Source organism: Nipponia nippon, unplaced genomic scaffold (genome assembly GCF_047370975.1).
Source record: "Nipponia nippon isolate SJK-2023a ecotype South Korea unplaced genomic scaffold, ASM4737097v1 scaffold_3, whole genome shotgun sequence".
Lineage (NCBI taxonomy): Eukaryota > Metazoa > Chordata > Aves > Pelecaniformes > Threskiornithidae > Nipponia > Nipponia nippon.
In genome coordinates, this window is record NW_028262347.1 from 81,146,795 (window position 1) to 81,166,015 (window position 19,221).

Below are 19,221 nucleotides of genomic sequence, written 5' to 3' on the forward strand. Positions count from 1 at the left end.
AAAGGAAGAATGATGAGAGTTGCTGGAAGCGAGAGCCGCTGAGTAGCGAGGCGAGTATATAGCTTAAATAGGAATAGACCGAGTCTTGGTATCCTGAGGCCTGTGGAGTTGTCTCTTGAATGTATCCAGGCTCTTCAAGGAAAAAAAACATTTATAGCATCCAGCTTACTGCTGTGAAACACAGTGAAGGAAATTATATGGATGTTTATCTTATATTTGGTAATTTGTATTTGAAAGGAATTGATTTGAAACGCTGGAATCACAGGCAACTTTTATTGCCTTCTCACGGTTAAGAAAAAAAAACCAAAACCCTTAAAAATATCAGCTGGAAAGGACATAAATAACTCTGTTCTTGCTTTTATTGTACCTTCCTGGCTTACTAAGATTTCAGCTTAGAGAGAAAGTCTTCATTTTCTGGAAGGGGCGGAGGGAGTTTTTATTCATCAAACTTCAGGATTCTGCATACCTATAAAAGAACCTAGCATGTGGCCCTGCCAGCAACTTGTTGAGAGGAAACAGCGTAAGAATAAGGACATTGAAAACTGAAGAAGAATTGATTTCTGTAGAGTGTTCCATGTGGCTCAACTCGCTCACTGCTAGGATTTCTCATTGTTTGTTTTGTGTTTACATACAGCCAAAGAGTGTGTGTATTCCTATTTCCAAAATGTTGTCAGTTTTGGAGGGATTCTTCTTAGGTGGAGATTGCTTTCATATGGCAGGAGACTGAATTTAATGCAGCTTTTTACTCCCTATGAGAATTTGCCAGAGCTGCAGTTAAGATTGAAAACGCTTGTCCTGTAATCCCAATTTTGCACTTAACAACTTGGTCATTTAGTGGTTCTTCCTCTTAGATGTGTATTGTGAAATTTTAGGAGAAGCTTAATACGGGGAAAGTTTTGGCTGTTACCAAGTTGTTCCTTTATTCAGGGATAATGTTTAAAATTCTCATTTGAAAGAGCACATCTGTGTAATTCCTAGTCTTTTGTGAACAGCCATGAAACCAAAATTACTGAGGAAGTAACTGCAGTTTGACTCAGAGAATGGTATGGATGGTGGAGTCGTGCCTGGCTTTATTCCAAAGGCGGTTTGGTTCTAGTACATACACAAGAGAAGTTTGTTTCCTTAATTAGCTTTGTCAGTGCTTGCATAAGGACTGGCATACTAGGAAGCATATGTAACTAACTTCTGTTTTGTAGTGGCATGTCTTGTACCAGACTGTCATGAGTAATGCCCTTAAATGTTTTAAGAAACCTAAAACCCCATAAGCTTGCTTTTCCCCATAAAGTTGGCCTTATGTACTCAGGACATGTTATCATTTTACTGATCAAATCCTCTCTGCAACAGAGGACAATTTAATTTTCCTTTGCTCTTCATAGACTTTCAATGGACCTAAGCAGAACTCCGTATGAAAGCTATAGTTAAACAGTTTGACTTCACTAATAATAATGGCTGGTAGAAAGAACAGCACAGCAAGGGAAATTGATGTTTTCATTTTATTACATTAGCATTTCATTAGCTTCACAGCTAATTCATGGAAAACCTAAAATGCACAGGTTTCTAGAGTTCCCTCTGAAGTGTTCAAGCCTAGCTTATATACATTCTGTAAATGTTGCAAGAAACACAGGCAGGATAGAAGGTGGCTATCTCCTGAGTATCAGGACACTCAAAAGTCTCTGCCAACAATAGATGATACCTACTGGCCAAGAACAATGCTGGGACTAATTCACTGTGGTCCCTAACCACATCCGACACTTGGCATCAGAAATTAATTGTCTAAGATAACAGTTTTCCAGTAGTATCTGGCTTAAGGACCCTACGGCGATACAACACTTGGCTAGCTGGTTTTAGAAATCTGCAACATTGACCTCCAACCTTGGTTTTCAATGTCATCTTCACTTCCTTTTGTTGCTAAGAAACATAGAAGCAAAATTAAAAACCTTTATAATCCTGTAAGTGCCCAATCAAGCTGCTAGAATCAAAGGCAATATAAAATTCTGAGTTACACTTGTGATTTTTACTAATTGTTTATCTGTTAGAGTACAGAACTTGTGTAATGCAGCGGACTGGATCAAAGGAAGCCTGGACTATATTTTGAGCTCTTTGTCATCTCGGATGTTTCTATTATTCTGCTTCTCCCTCCAAACTGTTTGTGTTTGAGGGTGGCAGTATTTCTTTGTGATTATGTAGAAAACCTAGAACACTGGGATCTTAACTCCAGTGGGAGTCTTCCCAACCTTGATGATGTGTAATGTAGCACATGTTTTTATGAACTAAACTACACATCTGCACTTTCCTATATAATACTCTTGCAGACCATCTCTTTGGAAACCTGCACTGAAGTTTAAAAACTGTGAAGAGTTAAAAAGTAATAGACTTACAGGTTAAGCAAGTCTACAGCACAGTAATAAGTACATCCTCAGCAACGCTCACTTACTAATGTATCACATACATTATAAAGTAAATGCATGACTCTAAGGTGTGTGTCCCTCTGTACATACCTGTGTGTATGTACATTCTTCTGTTACATGGAAATGCTCATGTTACTTTTAAATAGAAATATAGATAGCTAACACTTAAATCAAGAAGCAGGCTAGGCCCCCCAGTGCATAAATTCAGAAGGAAGGAGAAGCAAAAAACCATGCATAATATAGGCACATAACACATTGGGTGTTTCCATAGGTAGTTCTTTTACTGGTATTTACTGGCCAAGAGGAACATGGAGCTAGTTCATGACAGCACTGACCTCAGGCAACCCTCTCCATCATAGATTGAAACTTGAGCAGGAAGGCTACTATATGTGCTTCTTTACGGTCATTGTTCTAACCTCCAAGTAGCAGATGTCTTGTTTCAAATCCAAACACTTGCCCCCGCAAACTGGAAAAGTAAGTTCCTTACGGCAAGGAAAAATATGCTGTCTCCAATGGAAAAAAACTCACAGGAGTTAAGTTCTTGGCCATCTGGAATAGTTGTGATGCATAGTTTCGCTGGTGCTGTTGAGGAGACTAACCTTTCTTTTATCTCCCATATAAACATTCCAAAGAAAGGTTGAGATCTAGCGCTTGGTCAAACTGGAAAAAAACTTGCTTTGTCAGTATTCTGACTAATTTTTTGCACCTAGAAACTACTGTAATCACTGGCATAAGATGTCTTTAGTAAACAGTGTATTAAGAGTTGTGAAGTGAAATGTTCAAAGTGTCGCTAAATAGTTTCTTGAGGTTGCTTGTCTATGTTCTATCACACTTTTGCCCTTTAAAGAAGGGCTGTCGGACACTAAGCATAATCTCTTGCTCACATTAGACAAGAAGGCCCGTACAGAGACATAATTCAGTCTTTGGCAAGGAGAGTAGATGTTACAACTACTTGTAACTTCACCAAGCCCTAAGACCTGAATGTGACTGGCTGTGTGTGAAGAGCTGGTAAACCCCTACAAATAATCTCATGGTCTTCAGGGAACTAATTTATACTCCTGACTGGAGTTGACATTTTTTACCCTGTTTTCATGCATAGCATTGCTACAAGCACAAGTAAGGGATAAAGAGACGGGTGCCTGAAAAGGGATATGCCATCTGGACAAACAGTCTTTCTACCCATTTCTTGTTTTCCCTCATACCTAAAATGTATGTGTTTATTTTCTTGTGACTCTCCTAGTCTGTAATAAAATAGTTCTGCTACTGTGCTTTATATAACCCTTTTCCTGTCTATTTTTTTCTCTATATGCCAATAAATCAAGAATACTCTGCAGAACATGATCTTATATGTTTTAGTCATTCTGTCCTGCCCAAGAAGTGTTTGTGCATGGGACATACAAATTTTCACTTCTGTCTCATTTGCTTTTTCTGGTGAGTATTGAGGTGCTAGCTCCAGTGTATAACTCTACAAAACATAATGTTAAGGGTGAGTGTCAAAGCAGCATCCATGTGCTGTTAAGTGCACCGTACAGTCACTAATCTGAGCGTGAGGAAACCATGGACACCAAGGATGACTGTGACTTGCTGCAGATCACACAAATGATAGAAGTTACTTTTCTGAGAGGAAAAGGAGGTGAAAAATCATGTGTTTTAAAATAAATAGTATATTACCTATGACTTATTTCTATTAAAACTAATGCCTTCTCGTGGATATTAGTGTTCCTGGCATGTTGGAGTGTATCATGTCCAATGAAAGGATTTCTTTGCTACTCTTTTCATTTGTAGGTATACAACATCCCTGATATAAGAACAGCATGTTCTCACTTTTTCAGTAGTTTATTTCCTTTTTAAAAAAATCTATTCTGATAGTAGTATCCATCCCTTATGACTAGCTTTTCTCCTTTTTTCTTGATTCAAGCTGCTGTAGAGGATCATTTCTAGCAAAGGAAGAGTTAAACAGGCTGGAAGAAGCCTAGCACTATTGACTTTGCAGCACTCCAGACTGTCAGCAGATGTTTCATGGGGCATTTAGGTAGCAGCCCAACCTGAGTAGGAAAAATCAGGATAAGAATAGGATTTGGGGAATGAAAATAGTGCAAATCTCATAAAATAAAGGTATTGCAATATGTTAGAACCTGTCTCCATTTTCAATTAAATTGCATAATATTTATCTGAAAACAGCAGTATCTTAATTGTACAGGAGGAAGAGAGAGGGGATGTCCCATGTTCACTTTTGCTTCTGATGTTTCCTGTCTTGAATGTTACCCATTATCATATGGGTACTGCAAGATACCAATACTGCAAGAACTATGTTGCCTTAGACATGCAATGATCCTGCTTATGTGGCTTCAAGTTCAGCAATATATTACAAGTATATATTATGGATTTAAGCATCTTCCCCTATTTTATATGCATGATTAAATAATGAGTTGAATCAGAAATGCGTTCTTCTCAGTACGATAAATCAATGGGTAAAGGGCATTGTGTTACAATACTGCAACGGCTCAAACTGTTAAACAGTTCTGCAAATCTTATTATGTGGAGCAGGGATAAAGAGGTGCTGTGCATTCTCTTTTCTTTAAAACCTGGAAAATGGAAAAAATAAAATATTTACATCGAAATTTAAAAAAATCCAAAGTATGAAATAACTAAATATAGCACAAAATGCATATGCCTCTGTAACTGAAAATAACTAATATTCAACAATGCTTGGCAAAACTCTAGGCTAAGAAAAATGAAACACGTTATCCAACTGAAACATTGGGGGATTTTAAGGTAAACAGAACGTAATTTTTCTACCTGAATTGGACTAAGCTGCCTGCATGTAAATCCTGTATCCTAAAAATTACATGCAATTATATAGCAATAATAATTTTAGTGTGTTCCCCAATTTTCAGGATAAATTATATTTGGAATTCAGTGCTGCAAGATCTTGAAAATAAAGTTTGTGCAGTTTGAAATGCCTTGATTTCTCAAGTAACATCTTCTCTTTGTCTGGGAGCTATTGAGACTATAATGTGAACACAAGCAGAATTTTAATGGCTCCATTCAGCCTGAAGAAAGGCATCACAGAGTGCAGATCTAGTTCTCTAACAAAGTGTTTTTCTGAGTCTAGGTTTAGGTTTTTTAACTCTTCTTCATATAAAAATGCAAAGTTCTTCAAAGTGCGGGTTTTGCTGAGCCCTTCTTTGGCAGCGAACATATGCTTCACCGTTTTGATTGTTTTGACCATTTCAAACAAAGAGACAATTTCATAAGACATTTATGTTTTACTGCATTATGTTGGATGTTTATTCATGTGATAGCGAATAGACAAGCAGAAAGGTAACTAGCTGGATTTTAGATCTGCTTTTGATATATCTTTACATTTTAGATTTAAGTTGGTTTTAAAATGTGTTTTCCTTGGTTACATGATTTTAAAAATTATGAGGAGAAAAAATAATTTAAAAAGCACTTTCATTGCAAATTGATGTGACAATGCTGGCTGAAGTGTTTGTGGGAGAATCCTATGACAAAATGTGCTTGTCATCAGTACTGAGTGAGAAGAAAAGTACCACAACTTGACTTGGAGCATGTGGTTAATCAGTTTGTTTATTTAATATATTTGATCAGGTTGTCATGATGTGTGAAGCATCTAAATGTTATCTGTGGTAGAGATCAAAACATGAACTTGGCAAACTTTTCATTTTCTGATTAAGGCTTTGTAAATGGAAATCAGTTATGCCTGCTTGTGTCTTTAACAGAAAGGTGCTTCGCTGAGCCATGAGCATTTCTTTCAGAATGTAATTGGTAGAGCACTGTACAAAGAGAATCCTGAACCACTTGGTCTGTAGCTCCTAGTCTAAAAAAGATCAAACTGACGATCTCAGTGCACATCACACCGTTTCCAGTGCAAGCTGTGGCGAAAGGATATAAAGCACATCGCAGTAATCTACAAGTTGAGAAACCGAGTTCTTCCTCTGACATACATGTGCCTTTGTTTCCTAATAAAATGAATCAGACCTGAGACTTCCATTTTGGGGTCAGATGCACAAAGATTACCCAAAGGTGATGAGCACATGAGAAATATGTTCTTTATTTACAGTATCAGCCCATTCATCCTTTGATACAATATAGAGTATCTTGGTTCCTTTCTCCTAGTTCTTTTCCTTTTGGTGTTAAAAACCTGGAAAAGAATATATGTCAACTTCCTCGAACTCAGAAGAGCCCTTGGGGTCTCATCATTCTTAGCTGAAATTTTTAGTGATAGTTAAACTATGTGCTAGATTCAGCCATGTGATGAATTAGAAAAATGCAATTTGATGATAAAAGTCAGCTTGTTGAAGTTTGAAGTATATCATGCAGTGGGTACATCTCTAGAGTTTGTATCACTTTACATATAAGCATAGAACTGCCCTTAAAAACAAATCATACCTAATTCTAATTTTTCTAGCTAAAATAGAAGGAATTTCTTTTGTGTTATTTCAACTGATTAAATAACCCCACTCCTTTAGAATGTTCTTATCCTGTGTCAGTCTCTCTTCTATTACATATAAATTAGCATACAAGGTCAATCAAGTATATAAACAAGGGGTTTTTTAAATTTCAGTTTTCTAAGCTACAGTGCTGATCAATGTGGGTTAAAATATAATTTTAGAGAGGTCTTTTCCTCTGAAACCAACCTGCTCAACTGTAATTCGGTATTCGTGTGGCCTTACAACCTCATCACTGGAGTCTTTGAACACTGCATGAATCTTACTAGTTTTAAAATAATTTTCTGCCACATGGGCATGTGACAATCAGTTTTATTTTTTATTGTTTCCTTTTATAACATTTACACTTGTCTGGGAAATAGAAACTTCTTACAGCAAGTGAAGAAAGTGAGAAACTCTGAGACGTCAACAAGTTTAAAAGAAGAAGAACAATCCTGGTTACTGTTGAAAATGTTTGCTTTGCTAAGCAAACTTCCTGAGTAAGGTAAGGCAAGGAAATACCTTGCTACCTTGTTGATCTAGTCGCTTGATTTATGTTCAGGAGAAGCACTTTCATGAATAGAGTATAGAGGATGAGGAAATAAAAAAAGGATTTTTTATTATAAAGATAACTTCTAGAACTTCCAAAACATTTTGTCTATTCCTGTGCAACATACATCAAATGACTATTCTTATTTTAAAAAGCTAATGACATAAAGGATAAATATGAGTAGGCATGAAAAAGCAAGTCAAGGTGGACAACACAGACTGATGCTAATTACAAGGCATGAACAAATGTTAGCCACGTTTGTGTTTTCCTTAGCCAGAAATGGATTGCAGAGCAAGTAAATTTACAAAAGTAGTTGAAATCTGAAGGTGCTTCTGGAGGGGCTTGAAAAACATTTGAAGTGATTGTTATCGGAAGAATGAAGTGAGACGTGGGGGGAAAGTACAGCATAAAGATTGAATGATCAGATGTTTGGGTATGAGTTAATAGAATTCAGTAGTTTTGGGGACTTGGGTTGTTTTTGGTGTTTTTCTTTGAAGAAGTAGTGCTGGCTAAATTGTTTTGTCTCAATATAAACAGGGGAAATACGTCAATCTAGAACTTAGTTGGAGAAGAATGGACAGTTTTTATAGAAACAGCTAGATCTGAGGCAATTAAAGGATGATTAGAGTTAAATGATTTTATGATACTATAAAGCTTTAGTCAGTTTTACTGATTGCGCTTAATTTTCTCAGGTTAGTTCAAAGTCAGGGGAAAGAATACATACACCTGCAGTGAATCTGCTCTCTTAAGTTAGGGAAAGCGTATACTGTTTGTTAGGCATGAGTCTGGGTCAGATTTTACAAATTACCTTTGACAGTAGTATATTTTATGAATTGTCTCGACATTGTTCTTCTCCTCCTTACGGGCTTATACTGACCTCTTCTATTTCTGCAACGCCCTGCTGTGAAAACAACAGTACAACAGCAAAGGAAGATGAGCGAAGAGCAAAGAACAACAGGAATCAACCAGATACCCAAAGCTGCAGCTTCCCAAGCAGGTGCCTCATTATCCGAAGTATAATTCCTACCACTGTAGCCTTTGGTTTCATTTAAGTGTTGTTTACTGCTGTTCAGACGAGGAGGAGTGGGCATGTGGGATAATACCTCGGCAGACTTGGATATCAAAGTTGAGGGTACAGTCTTTTTGTCCGAGCTGGTGATTGACCTAGTGCTTACTGAAGTTATGCTTATCCTCTTACCAAAGTGGTCATCCAGCGGAAAAGTTTCTGCCCTGGAATAAGTGGTAGTTTCAGGGGTTTTAGCCATCAGGCTTGTACTGGAGGTGTAAGTGTTTGCTGTTAAGCCGTGGCTAGTGGTAGAAGATGGAGCTTGGAGCAGAAGAGAATTTGACGTGGCATTATGATGCTGGCATCTTTCCCACTCGGTGGCCTTTGTGCTGTTTTGTCTTTCGTATTTATTCAGTGGGGAGTGAGTATTTGGCTCTTCGGATGTCAGTTTTTCAAAAATAAGAAGATCTGGATCAATCCCTATTAAATCATAAACAATGTTAGTTTATATGATAAAAGCTCATCTGCACACCCACAAAAGGAACACACGGAGATAATGGTAGGTCAGGGAGCCCAAATAATACCCATCAACACCTTCTGGACTGGGAGTGTCACTGCCTAGGGTTATGGGACACCTTATGGGATGTAAGGGAAGTGCATTTTGGGATTGCACAGGACTTACTGTGGGGTGCTTAGGGAAGGAACCAAAGGTGAGGCAAGGGAGGGATCTAGGCTCCTGGGGAGTAGGGGAGTCCTGGACGGCTCTGCGTGTGTGTGACAGTCTGCACCAGCAACTGGAGGAGAGCTGCACCCTCAGGGGCTCATACGTCTGGGTGCCAGCAACAGGGGAGACTGGGGGTCCAGGAGCAGCTACTGGGCAGACTGAGCATCTGAGCCCCGCTGCTGGGGGGATTCGCACTGCACCTATGTGTATATGTATATCTTCACTAGCAGATCTCCATCCTGTGCAGCCAGAGAAAGCAGGATGCGGCTCTTGGTGCTGCCTGTGTTCATGTGTCTCCTTTATGCATACGTCTGTGTAACCTGTGTGGCTGGCTGTGTATGTATGTATACTTGTGGTATGTATATGTGCTCTTTGTGCATGTGCCTAATGGGAATACATTTTCAGCCTTGCTACTGGTTGGATCTGGGGACATGGAGCAGTGGGCAGCCTCGCCTCTCAGTCTCTCAGATCTGGTATGGTATTTTCCCCAAGCGTAGTATTGATTAGGTACTCAGAGAAAGAATCTTGAAAGGTCCTTTCTCAAATACTGAATGGAAGAAAAGGGGAAAGTATTCTTAGAAGCAGGTACATTGATGAAAAAGGAAAAAAGCTGTATGCGTTTTTAGCATTGCATGTTACTTCAGAAGATCTTTTAGCACGGCAGCTGACCTAGTATAATTTTAACATTTCCTATAGTTGCTATGTTTTCATCCTTTATAAACGAAATGCTTAGTTACCTGTTGTGATGTTGTACAAAATGACATTGATTCTAGCCTTTAGTATGCAACTTTCCAATGCTGGGCAAGACATGTGCAGGCAATTCATGTTCTCATGAATAGCTCCATGGTAGAACACTGCCAGATTGCAGGAAACTGTAATACAAAAAGAATAAAGTTGAGCTTATCAGCATAATGAACATTGTATCTTGCATGTTATTACGTTATTTAACATCAGAAGATCATTAGTGCTGGGCAGCTCCATAGAACTTTAAATCTGTGGTTCTCTCATTATTGTGCAAACTAATTAAGCACCTAGTCAATAAAGTAGAACTACTTATAACTATATTCTTATTTTAAGAAGAAGGAATAGAATAGCTGTCTGAATTCTAAATGTGCCTCTGATAAAATAAAATCATATGCTTTAACTTGTAGTCCTCCTACCAGTTGCCTTCCTTCATTTCTCAGCTGCAGTGAGTGGACCCTTTCTAAAAGTAAAGTTATCAAGGAAGACAACTTTGAGATGTCTGCTTTTGTGTAATATGCCTGTCTACATGAAACTGGACTGCAACCATTCATTTCACCCAGACTATTAAAAAAACATCCTGAACTACAATAAGTAAGTGACATATCTACAAATGAGAAAAGGAAGAAAATACACTAAACCCATGCTTACTGTCTTTTCTTTTACTTGTATTTTTTCAGTCAGCAGCCTCAGTACTGCATCATAGATTAACATAGTAAACATACACCTTGAAAATAATTTTTTCCGTCATAATGTATTGATCTGCCCTAAGAGAGAAACATTATTTTCAAAAAAATTATAAATTTATACAATTAGTTAAATAAAAATTTAAAATGGAAATGCACTCTGTCTGAACAATACAAATTCAGCAGCTCTATGGAAGGAAAAATCACAGCAGAAGTGCTGTTACAGAATTGTCTTGTGTTTTTTACCTATTTACATATAAAGATCAAGGTTGTCTGCCTAGCTGAAACAGAAACGGTAATATTTACAAGTAAAACTGAGATCCTAAACTGGAATGATAGCAAGATAAAGCTAATTTAAATATGATAATCACCAATTTTTCTTTCACTGATACAATTTTCATATCGTATATCTACCTCTAGTTAGGCTTTATCGATTTCCAGTTATTTGTCACAGGAACTTGAGTTTACAGTAGATACTTATGAAAGTGAGACTGGTACAAACATTCTTATGATTATCAAAACAATAGAAGAACATAACTTGAGGGAGACAGAATTATAATCTTACAGGGATTATACAAAGCTCTGTCTTTATTATATACCAATTGGTTTACATTTTTCTTTAAAAGATTAGAAACATTTTGTAGTGTTGGAGAAGGATATTTCATAGAATCATAGAATCATAGAATGGTTTGGGTTGGAAGAGACCTTAAAGATCATCTAGTTCCAACCCCCCTGCCATGGGCAGGGACACCTTCTACTAGACCAGGTTGCTCAAAGCCCCATCCAACCTGGCCTTGAACACTTCCAGGGATGGGGCATCCACAGCTTCTCTGGGCAACCTGCTCCAGTGCCTCACCACCCTCATAGTGAAGAATTTCTTCCTTATATCTAATCTAAATCTGCCCTCTTTCAGTTTAAAGCTGTTACCCCTTGTCCTATCACTACATTTAGCCAGTACATAACTATTTTGATATATTTCCTGAGGAGTATGATTCTGATTCTATGAGTACAGGCATTTCTACAGGTGATTAGCTTGTACAGATAAAGGAATTTAAAATCCAGTGACTATTTTTAAGAAAATAATTCTGAATATAGAAATAATTCTAGGCATCATTAAATATTTTGCATCATTTTTAGCATAAGTTAACAGTTTAAAGTACAAAGCCCTTCAAATATTTCTATGAAATACTTATGTAGGACTTGCTTTTCTGTGGTATCTTTTGTTCAAGGATTCTTAAACACTCTGTGAACACTAACAGTGTGATATTTTTTAAGTCATTGTTTGAAAAATCACAATTTTCAGATGTTTGTTCACATTGATGATTTTTCTTCCAACAGAAAACTGTTCTTCACTTGCATCCCATATAGCAGTATGTACCCTTGCCTTCAGACCAGGTATACAATGTTCTGGATTTTGTCAAAGAATGGATGTTTTGTGCTATAGTATACTTTATGTTGGTTTTTCAGGGTGATACATGAATACTATGCAAGTTTCTGATACAGAGACTATCTTGTTAAGATTATATAAGACACCTGAAAATACATATATTTGTTTGAAGGAAGGAGTGAAATCTTCAAAACCTTTCCAGTCTTCCAAGTTTGTGCAGAGTTCTGTTGTCATTAGAAACTCGGGGGTTTAGCACAACATAATTATAAATGCTTTTCATTTTAATGATTACTTTGCAAGCTTTATGAAAATATTGTTAAATAGTAGAGAAAAGTATCTCATCTGAAGAACTTGGCTTCTGTGGATATGCTCTCTTTGGGATCTGTGATGGATTTTATTTCATAAAATCAGGTAAGAAAAATAAGTCACAAACCTATTTTTTTGTAAGGAAGGATAGTTCTTTGGTCAGGAAAAATACTTTAAAAGCATGCTGTAAGATATTTTGCATTGGTTTGAGGAGATATAAACAACATATTTTATCACTTGTTTTTAAATTCTTTCAAAATTTCTTTTTGTCTTGTAAGATTAGCTTTCAGTAACTGTGCTATTACTGAAAATCCAGCAAAGAAATTTCTCTTGCCAAACTTCTTATCAACATTTCATGAAATCTTAATTAGGACGTTTATTGGCAATAGTATTTGTGGTAGTGACCAAATCTGTCTCTTTGGTATTATAAGGAAACCACAAGCTCATTTAAAGCCCATCTTCAAAATGCCATCTAATGTCTCTATTTTAGTTAAGATTGTAACAAATTTGTGCTTGACAATGTAACATTATAAAAACAAGATTCCAAGTTACCATTACTTATCTCTGTAAGGTATCCTATCCCATGTTCTGTAAGAAAAAGTTTGTTGTCCAAATAGGAAAAACATTGCTGAAATGTGTATAATTGTACTTTCCTCACAATATTTAAGACAGACGTTGACTCTTCCCAGGAATGCTGCTGGCAGTTACACAGTTATGTGAGTGTCAGGTTGTCAAGGTCATATTTTTGCTCATAATTCAAAATTTCATCAAAATTTATATTGACTGTTTTTAGTAACAGGTACCTCATTTTCATCCTCTGTATCCAAACACCTTTCCAGTCTTGTGCGTTTTGCAGTCAAATTTAGGCACCACAGACACACTCTTCTCATACACTCCTAAAATGTAGTCCTATAGTGTACCGGTGCAGTGTGATACAGAGAAAATATAGTCTTGGGCTTAAGACAAGCAATGATTTTTCTTATTTTTATTCTGAGTTTACAAGGCTAGGCAGAAGGGGTTGCCAGCTGCATAACTGCTGTTACTTATTGCTGTAACTTTATTGTTCATGTTACATTATACCTGGGTTGCACCAGAAACATGGTGTAAACACAGAACAAGAGAGTACCCTCTCCAAGAAAATAAATATTCTTGTATTTCAGAGAAGGACAAATTGTGTGTTCACTCCCCTTTCCCCCTCACCATGTCCTAGTCTAGTACTACACTCCATGAAGAAGAGTCCTGTTGAAATCAGTGTCACTGATTTTTCTCTGCAGGAGTAGATGGTGACAGATGCTGAAGAGTTTCAGTGTTAACATTGTCCACAAGCTTTGTAACAGAGATCTAAAATTTCAAAACAGACCCTAAGATTTTCATGTGTTTCTAGTGTGGTCTTCTAAAAAATTCAGATTCTTAAGTTCCTTTCTATAGGACTGAAGATGGAGGAACAGTTACAATGTGCCTCTGCTTTCCTGCCTCAAAAAATGCATATATCCCAATTTTTTGCATGATTGCTTCTTCAAATAAAGGAATGTTTACATAAAAATTACCCAAAATGTTTTTCCTCATACGTCATGATGCAAATTTTAATGTATGCCACAATCTTGATAACAAATACTCACCGTTCCTCAGAAGGCAGCAGGCTCTGCTGCACTGTTGGGGTGAGACTTCTGCGTAAAACTTCAGCACCTGGGCTCCCCTCTTCTGTGATTCCTGCAGGTCAATCAGAAGACCTGGGAAGCGTCGGATCCAGCAGTTTTTGTAAAAAGTAGTGGGTGAGCAGAGAGAGTCTGACTCCACAGCCAAACCCAGGACCAACAGCACTTCTGCTATTGCCACCAGCAGAACCATCTCTTCAATGTAATGGGCTTAGTCAGCGCGCTTTCTCCTCCACGAGTGCACTAAAATTTGGACCAGCATTTTAAGAGACAATCTCTTGGGTGGTGAGGATACTGCCAATTCTGCCAGGGACATGAGCCAGGGGATGTTTTTTCCAAACTATTCCCATGATGCTGTTTGGGCAGCTGCTGGAAGGAAGCAGCCATTTTATGAGCTACATGCGATTATAATAGTTATTATTGTTCTCTAACAACTTCGTTATTTGGAGACAGTTTTTGAGAGACAACAGGTGCAAGTTGCTTTTAGTCATTCAGATAACTTGTTTCTGTGGTCCCAAGGTTGTGTTTCTTCTCCTAAGACTAAACTAGGCAGACAGCCTTAATATGTGATGAATTATGGTAAGCTCAGCATATTGTTTCACCTCAGCTCTGGAAGCATGCAGTACAGTCACTTGAGAGCAGGTAGGTCTACCACTTTGTTCAGGCACACTATTACACTCAACACAGAAGAAACAGCTCGGTTTAGTTTCGTAACACTTTTTGAATTATCTGGTGGCTGCAAATATAGTTTCCTTCTTTACTAGCAAACTGAACTATCTAATTCTGTGTGCCAGCTAGAGGTGGAAATTTGTTCTTCTTCCCTACTCTGTTTTGGTTGCAGGAATAATATGATTTTATTTGCCAATATCTAGGAATAGAGGAATATGACTGGAGAAGTCTGTGACCTACATTAATCTGCGGACTAGGTAGGTAATCAAAGTCCTGCCCCTAATCTTCCATAAGTTTAAGAATATTGAACAGTCCGTATGGGTGCTTCTGCTTATGTTTGAGCTTGGAAAAGGCCTGCGAGAGTGCAAGAAAGAAAATATAGTTGGCGTATAGGGAGGTAATTTTTCAAGCACCTGGTCTGAAACCTGAAACTCCCAAGTGTTTTGTTTCTTAAAAGGACTCAGTCTGATCCCTGATTCCCTGTTCTGTATGTCTTTCATACAGAAAGGCTTTAAACTATTACAATACATGAGTTCATTTAAACTCAATGGACTATACAGTGAGCTTGAGAGAATTAGGTAGAAATATGGTTGGCTGCAATAAAAATTGTGTCTTGAATATATAAAAATATTTTAGGTGGCATTTTTTTCCCTCAAGATTAGAATCAAGGAATTCCCCCAGTCCTACATGAAGTGTAGATCAGTGCCATGGTGCGGGGGGGAAGCCTTAAATTCATTTTAATTCTTTAGTCATTATAGCTGGTGTTTTGCAAAACAAGGCCCCCAGTTTGGAAATGAGCTGACACGTATACAATTTTGTTCTTTACAGAGCTCCTTAGAAGGTAATAAAGCTCGGAGCAGGTTAACTCCTGTTGATCCAATAGCAAGACCAAGGCATTTATTTATTCAGTGGAACTACTGGCTATAATTAGGAGGATTCCAAATAAATGTCTGGTTTTATGCAGATTGCATGTCTGTTGTGGGGAATACATGAATTAAATTGTAAGAAAGAGCATAAGTGGGTAATTCTTTAAGCCTCTCTCCTGAAAACCAGTTCTTGGTACTTGTGTTGTTTTATTTAGTTTTGGTAGTTTGATGTGCTTTACTTTTATTTTCATCTCTGTGTGAAAATCACTACCTAAAACCTTAAATATGTTTCAATACACCTGTTAGTTTGCATTCAGTGGACTGCACAGGGATGTTTTTAGGCATTTATCTACCATTGCCACAAGCACTATTGACAGTGTATTTTTCTAAAATTTTTGTTTCAGCTTTCCAAATATTCCAAGGCATCACTTGATATGGGACACACTCAGAATTTTGAAAGATATGCCTGTATTTTGGCATTAGCTCCAGTATTTAGTATGAATTTTGGATCTGTTTTGTTCTGTAAGACTTGAATGCAAAAATGTCGATTCCTGATTGCTTTCCTCACTGGTACTCTTCCCATATCTCCAAGAAGAGAAATGTAGAAGATTCTGAATAACTCGGGGGAGCATGGAACAAGAAGATTAAACTGATACAAAACAAGTATTTATATTGGATAAAGCTGAATGTGTCTTTAGTTCATTGAAATAAACAGGATTATTGCATGAACAAAAAATTAGATATAATAGGTAGCTTCAATAGTATATGTATTTGTAGTTACATAAAGATTACACTGTCTCAGCTCCTCTGTTTTTATACATTTGATACCTTGCAAAATGTATGTGTAAATAACAAATATGTTTACTTCTTCCTTTCCAGGAAAAAAAAAATAAATAAAGGACTAGCCCTGTTAGACTTCAGTTAGACGGACCTGAAACACCAAGCAAATTTTTCAGTTTCAGTAGGGCTCTGTCCAGACATTAAGATAAAGTGCGAGACTGGATGTGAACACACCTGAGCACCTAAGCATCATTCAGACCATTCAATAAGTCTTTCTCTGTTTTGAATAAGGTAACAAATTCTTAAGTACCTGCTACTTCCATTGAGGTGGTCACCAAACGCAGTAAGTGTGAGTACTCACTGTGCATAATTTTTAATTATGTAGTTGCAAAATTGGGCTTGGGTAACCAGTCACATTTTGTACAGATCTGTATGTTTTCAATGTATATTTTAAATCTCTTTTTTGTTTGCCACTGTTTGTCAATAGACATATTGCTAGTCTTTCTCAGCACCTTCATGTTTTTTATTTTGTTCTTCTGCTATGTGCTTCAACCAAGCAGCCTTTTTTCCTTTTCATTACTTGTCATTCTTTCTCACTTCTCTGTTTCTGAATAAATTATAAGAGCAGGAATAGCTGCAGTGGAATAGCTGCAGTGGAACTTTCTTTAACGAAATATAAAGAGATTGAAATAAATAAATAAATGGCTGCTTTAGGCAATTTCCTTTAAAAACTGAAAAGTTCTCTCTGTTAAATTTTGGAGTCTTCTGCCACCTTGCCCGTAATTTCACTTTGATTTTTCTATGGGAAATGCATACACATAATTTAATGCTGAAGTTTTAAATCACAAACATTTTGCAAGAAGGAAATACCTGAGTCTTACCTGCAAAGCAGTGACCGACTGTTCCATGTGCTCTGTAAGGAGGGATCAGGAGACTTTTACTGTTAGTAAGGAGTCTTTGGCCAGTATCAGACCAGCACTTCATGTTATTTAGTAATTCTTTTCGTCAGTCTTCTCAAATTTCTTCCTGGAAAACAAAAAGACAGTTGCCTGCTTTCTGTGAGAACATGGATGTCTTTGCAGACCTTTCAGTAAAAGAAACATACCTGCCACAAAGGACGAGAATGATCTTTTTAATGATTCTTGTTATAAACAGAAACAGTACCTGAAGTTTTCCACCTGGGCTGGCAGTGATAATGGCACAATCCAAGAGCTTCCTAGCACAAAGGATTCATCATTGGGCATTAACTCTTTTTTTGCCAAATATAAACAAAAGCAGACACCTTTTTCAAGTAACAGGTACATATTGATATTTGGAACTATATTTAGCTTATATGGAATATATGATTCTAGTACTCAGAATATGGAAAGACCAGAAAGATCTATAAAGTACAGGAAAGTGTTCCCGAAAAGGACTGAAAATGCCAAGGCTTTGATTCTGTAGTCAGATCAGCCTGTCTAAAACTACACTGCACTTTGGCTTTGTTCATGGGCCACCTATTGTCCACAGTGTTATTGTCCTGTGTTTGCTGAATGTCTTGAAGTCCCCTGTCAGCCCTGAGGGGGGAGGACAGTCAGTGTCCTGGGTTAAGCTGAAGTTTAGGCATTTATGCTCTTTGAAGAGCTATGGGAGACAGTGGTGTTAGCTGCTATGTCCCAGCCAAGGCTAGTGCCTATCTTTGATAGTTTCTCCTTTCTTCTGTTCTGTCACTGGTGGTTAAGCCAGTATGATCAGAGAGGGACACATCCCTCATGTAAATGCAGACTAGACAAGAGGGGACAGTTGGGCCTCCGGTCTGCATCTTCCCTTTCCCAAGCTGATTACAGGAGAGAAGGGAGAGGTACTCCGTGAGGCCCAGGTGTGACCAAGCAATGCTCCTTGATGGTGCCATGATGATGCAGAAGTACGCAGTGAATGATTGCTGCTAGCACTGACCCAGCCTGTCTCGGGTGTGGGAAGAGACCAGTGCTAACTGTGTAAAGCACTTCTCTGCTACACTTAAGTCAAACATGTTAGCTTAAATCATCTGTGTTTTAGATTGTCTCTGACAGAGCAGTCGAAAGATGACAACTGCCAGCTGAGAAGAAGCCTGCAGTTTCCCATGTGAGTTATGAACCTGTCTATGTCCTCATTTGAAGATCAGTAAGCTTATTTAATCAAATGTGCAGCATAATCCCATGCAACGTCAGTCCTAATAATCTCTGCTGAAGTCAGTGGAGTTCTGTGCCTGTGTTGCACTCCATGTGAATAAATTGAGTTTCAGGCCTGTGTTGAAATCGTCCTTATCTTGTTTTTCTTAGATATGTACATGTGTTTTCCATTACAGCAGTGTTAAGGTCAAAATTTTACCTAAGCTAAGTATTTTGATAATGCCAGAATATGTCACTGTAACTCTATTATAGTATAAAAATTATACAATACTAATGTAATGAATGATGAAATAATGAAATGTAAGTACTTTGAAAAAACGTCAAAGTAAATCTTTTTGAGATTACTGAAATACTGCGCTCACTTTCTCCTTTAAAATTTCCTTGAAATCAAAACATTCTTGCAAAATGTCTTAAGTCCAACAAAACAGCATTTTTTGAGAGAACTGTTTTGTCAAAAACAGCTATTAGTGGTCAGATTTTGGTTTGGAGCAATATATCAAGTTTTTAATGAATCTGACCTTCTCCAAGGTTTGGGACAGTTGGGTCCAAGATTCTGGTTTCAGCCCCATCCCAGCAACATGGTAAAAAGAGGTGAAATATTACAGTTTCTGTTCCTGTGACTTTGTGCAAACCATTTTTTAAACCGTTATTTCAAAGGGGCTGCCAGACCCTGAGATTCTCTCGGAGCTTGGCTTCAAACTAATTCTGGTAAAACCTCTGCACGAAAGCTGGAATCTGTGTGTTCAAACAAAGAGCAACAGAAGTCTTAGTCAGATTAGGTTTATACAAATATAAATCTACGGGCATACATGTAAACTTGAGCCAAGGTTTATGACAAAAGG

General features: G+C 37.6%; 1 protein-coding gene across 2 annotated transcripts; it reads right to left on the reverse strand.

The window, feature by feature from the left end:
- Positions 1 to 7,324: 7,324 nt before the first annotated feature.
- Positions 7,325 to 17,243, reverse strand: MANSC4 (MANSC domain containing 4). 2 transcript variants are annotated; one of them, XM_087766496.1, is made up of 5 exons: positions 17,111 to 17,243; positions 13,879 to 14,157; positions 9,877 to 10,011; positions 8,608 to 8,895; positions 7,325 to 8,310 (listed from the first exon to the last, which is right to left on the reverse strand). In XM_087766496.1, exons 2-5 carry the CDS (start codon positions 14,105 to 14,107, stop codon positions 8,207 to 8,209), a joined length of 756 nt encoding a protein of 251 aa, XP_087622622.1. In that variant the 5' UTR covers positions 14,108 to 14,157; positions 17,111 to 17,243; the 3' UTR covers positions 7,325 to 8,206. The 2 variants fall into 2 exon arrangements, with proteins under 2 accessions (XP_087622622.1, XP_009463173.2); XM_009464898.2 differs by having other exon boundaries at positions 7,325 to 8,895.
- Between the last annotated feature and the right edge of the window lie 1,978 nt (positions 17,244 to 19,221).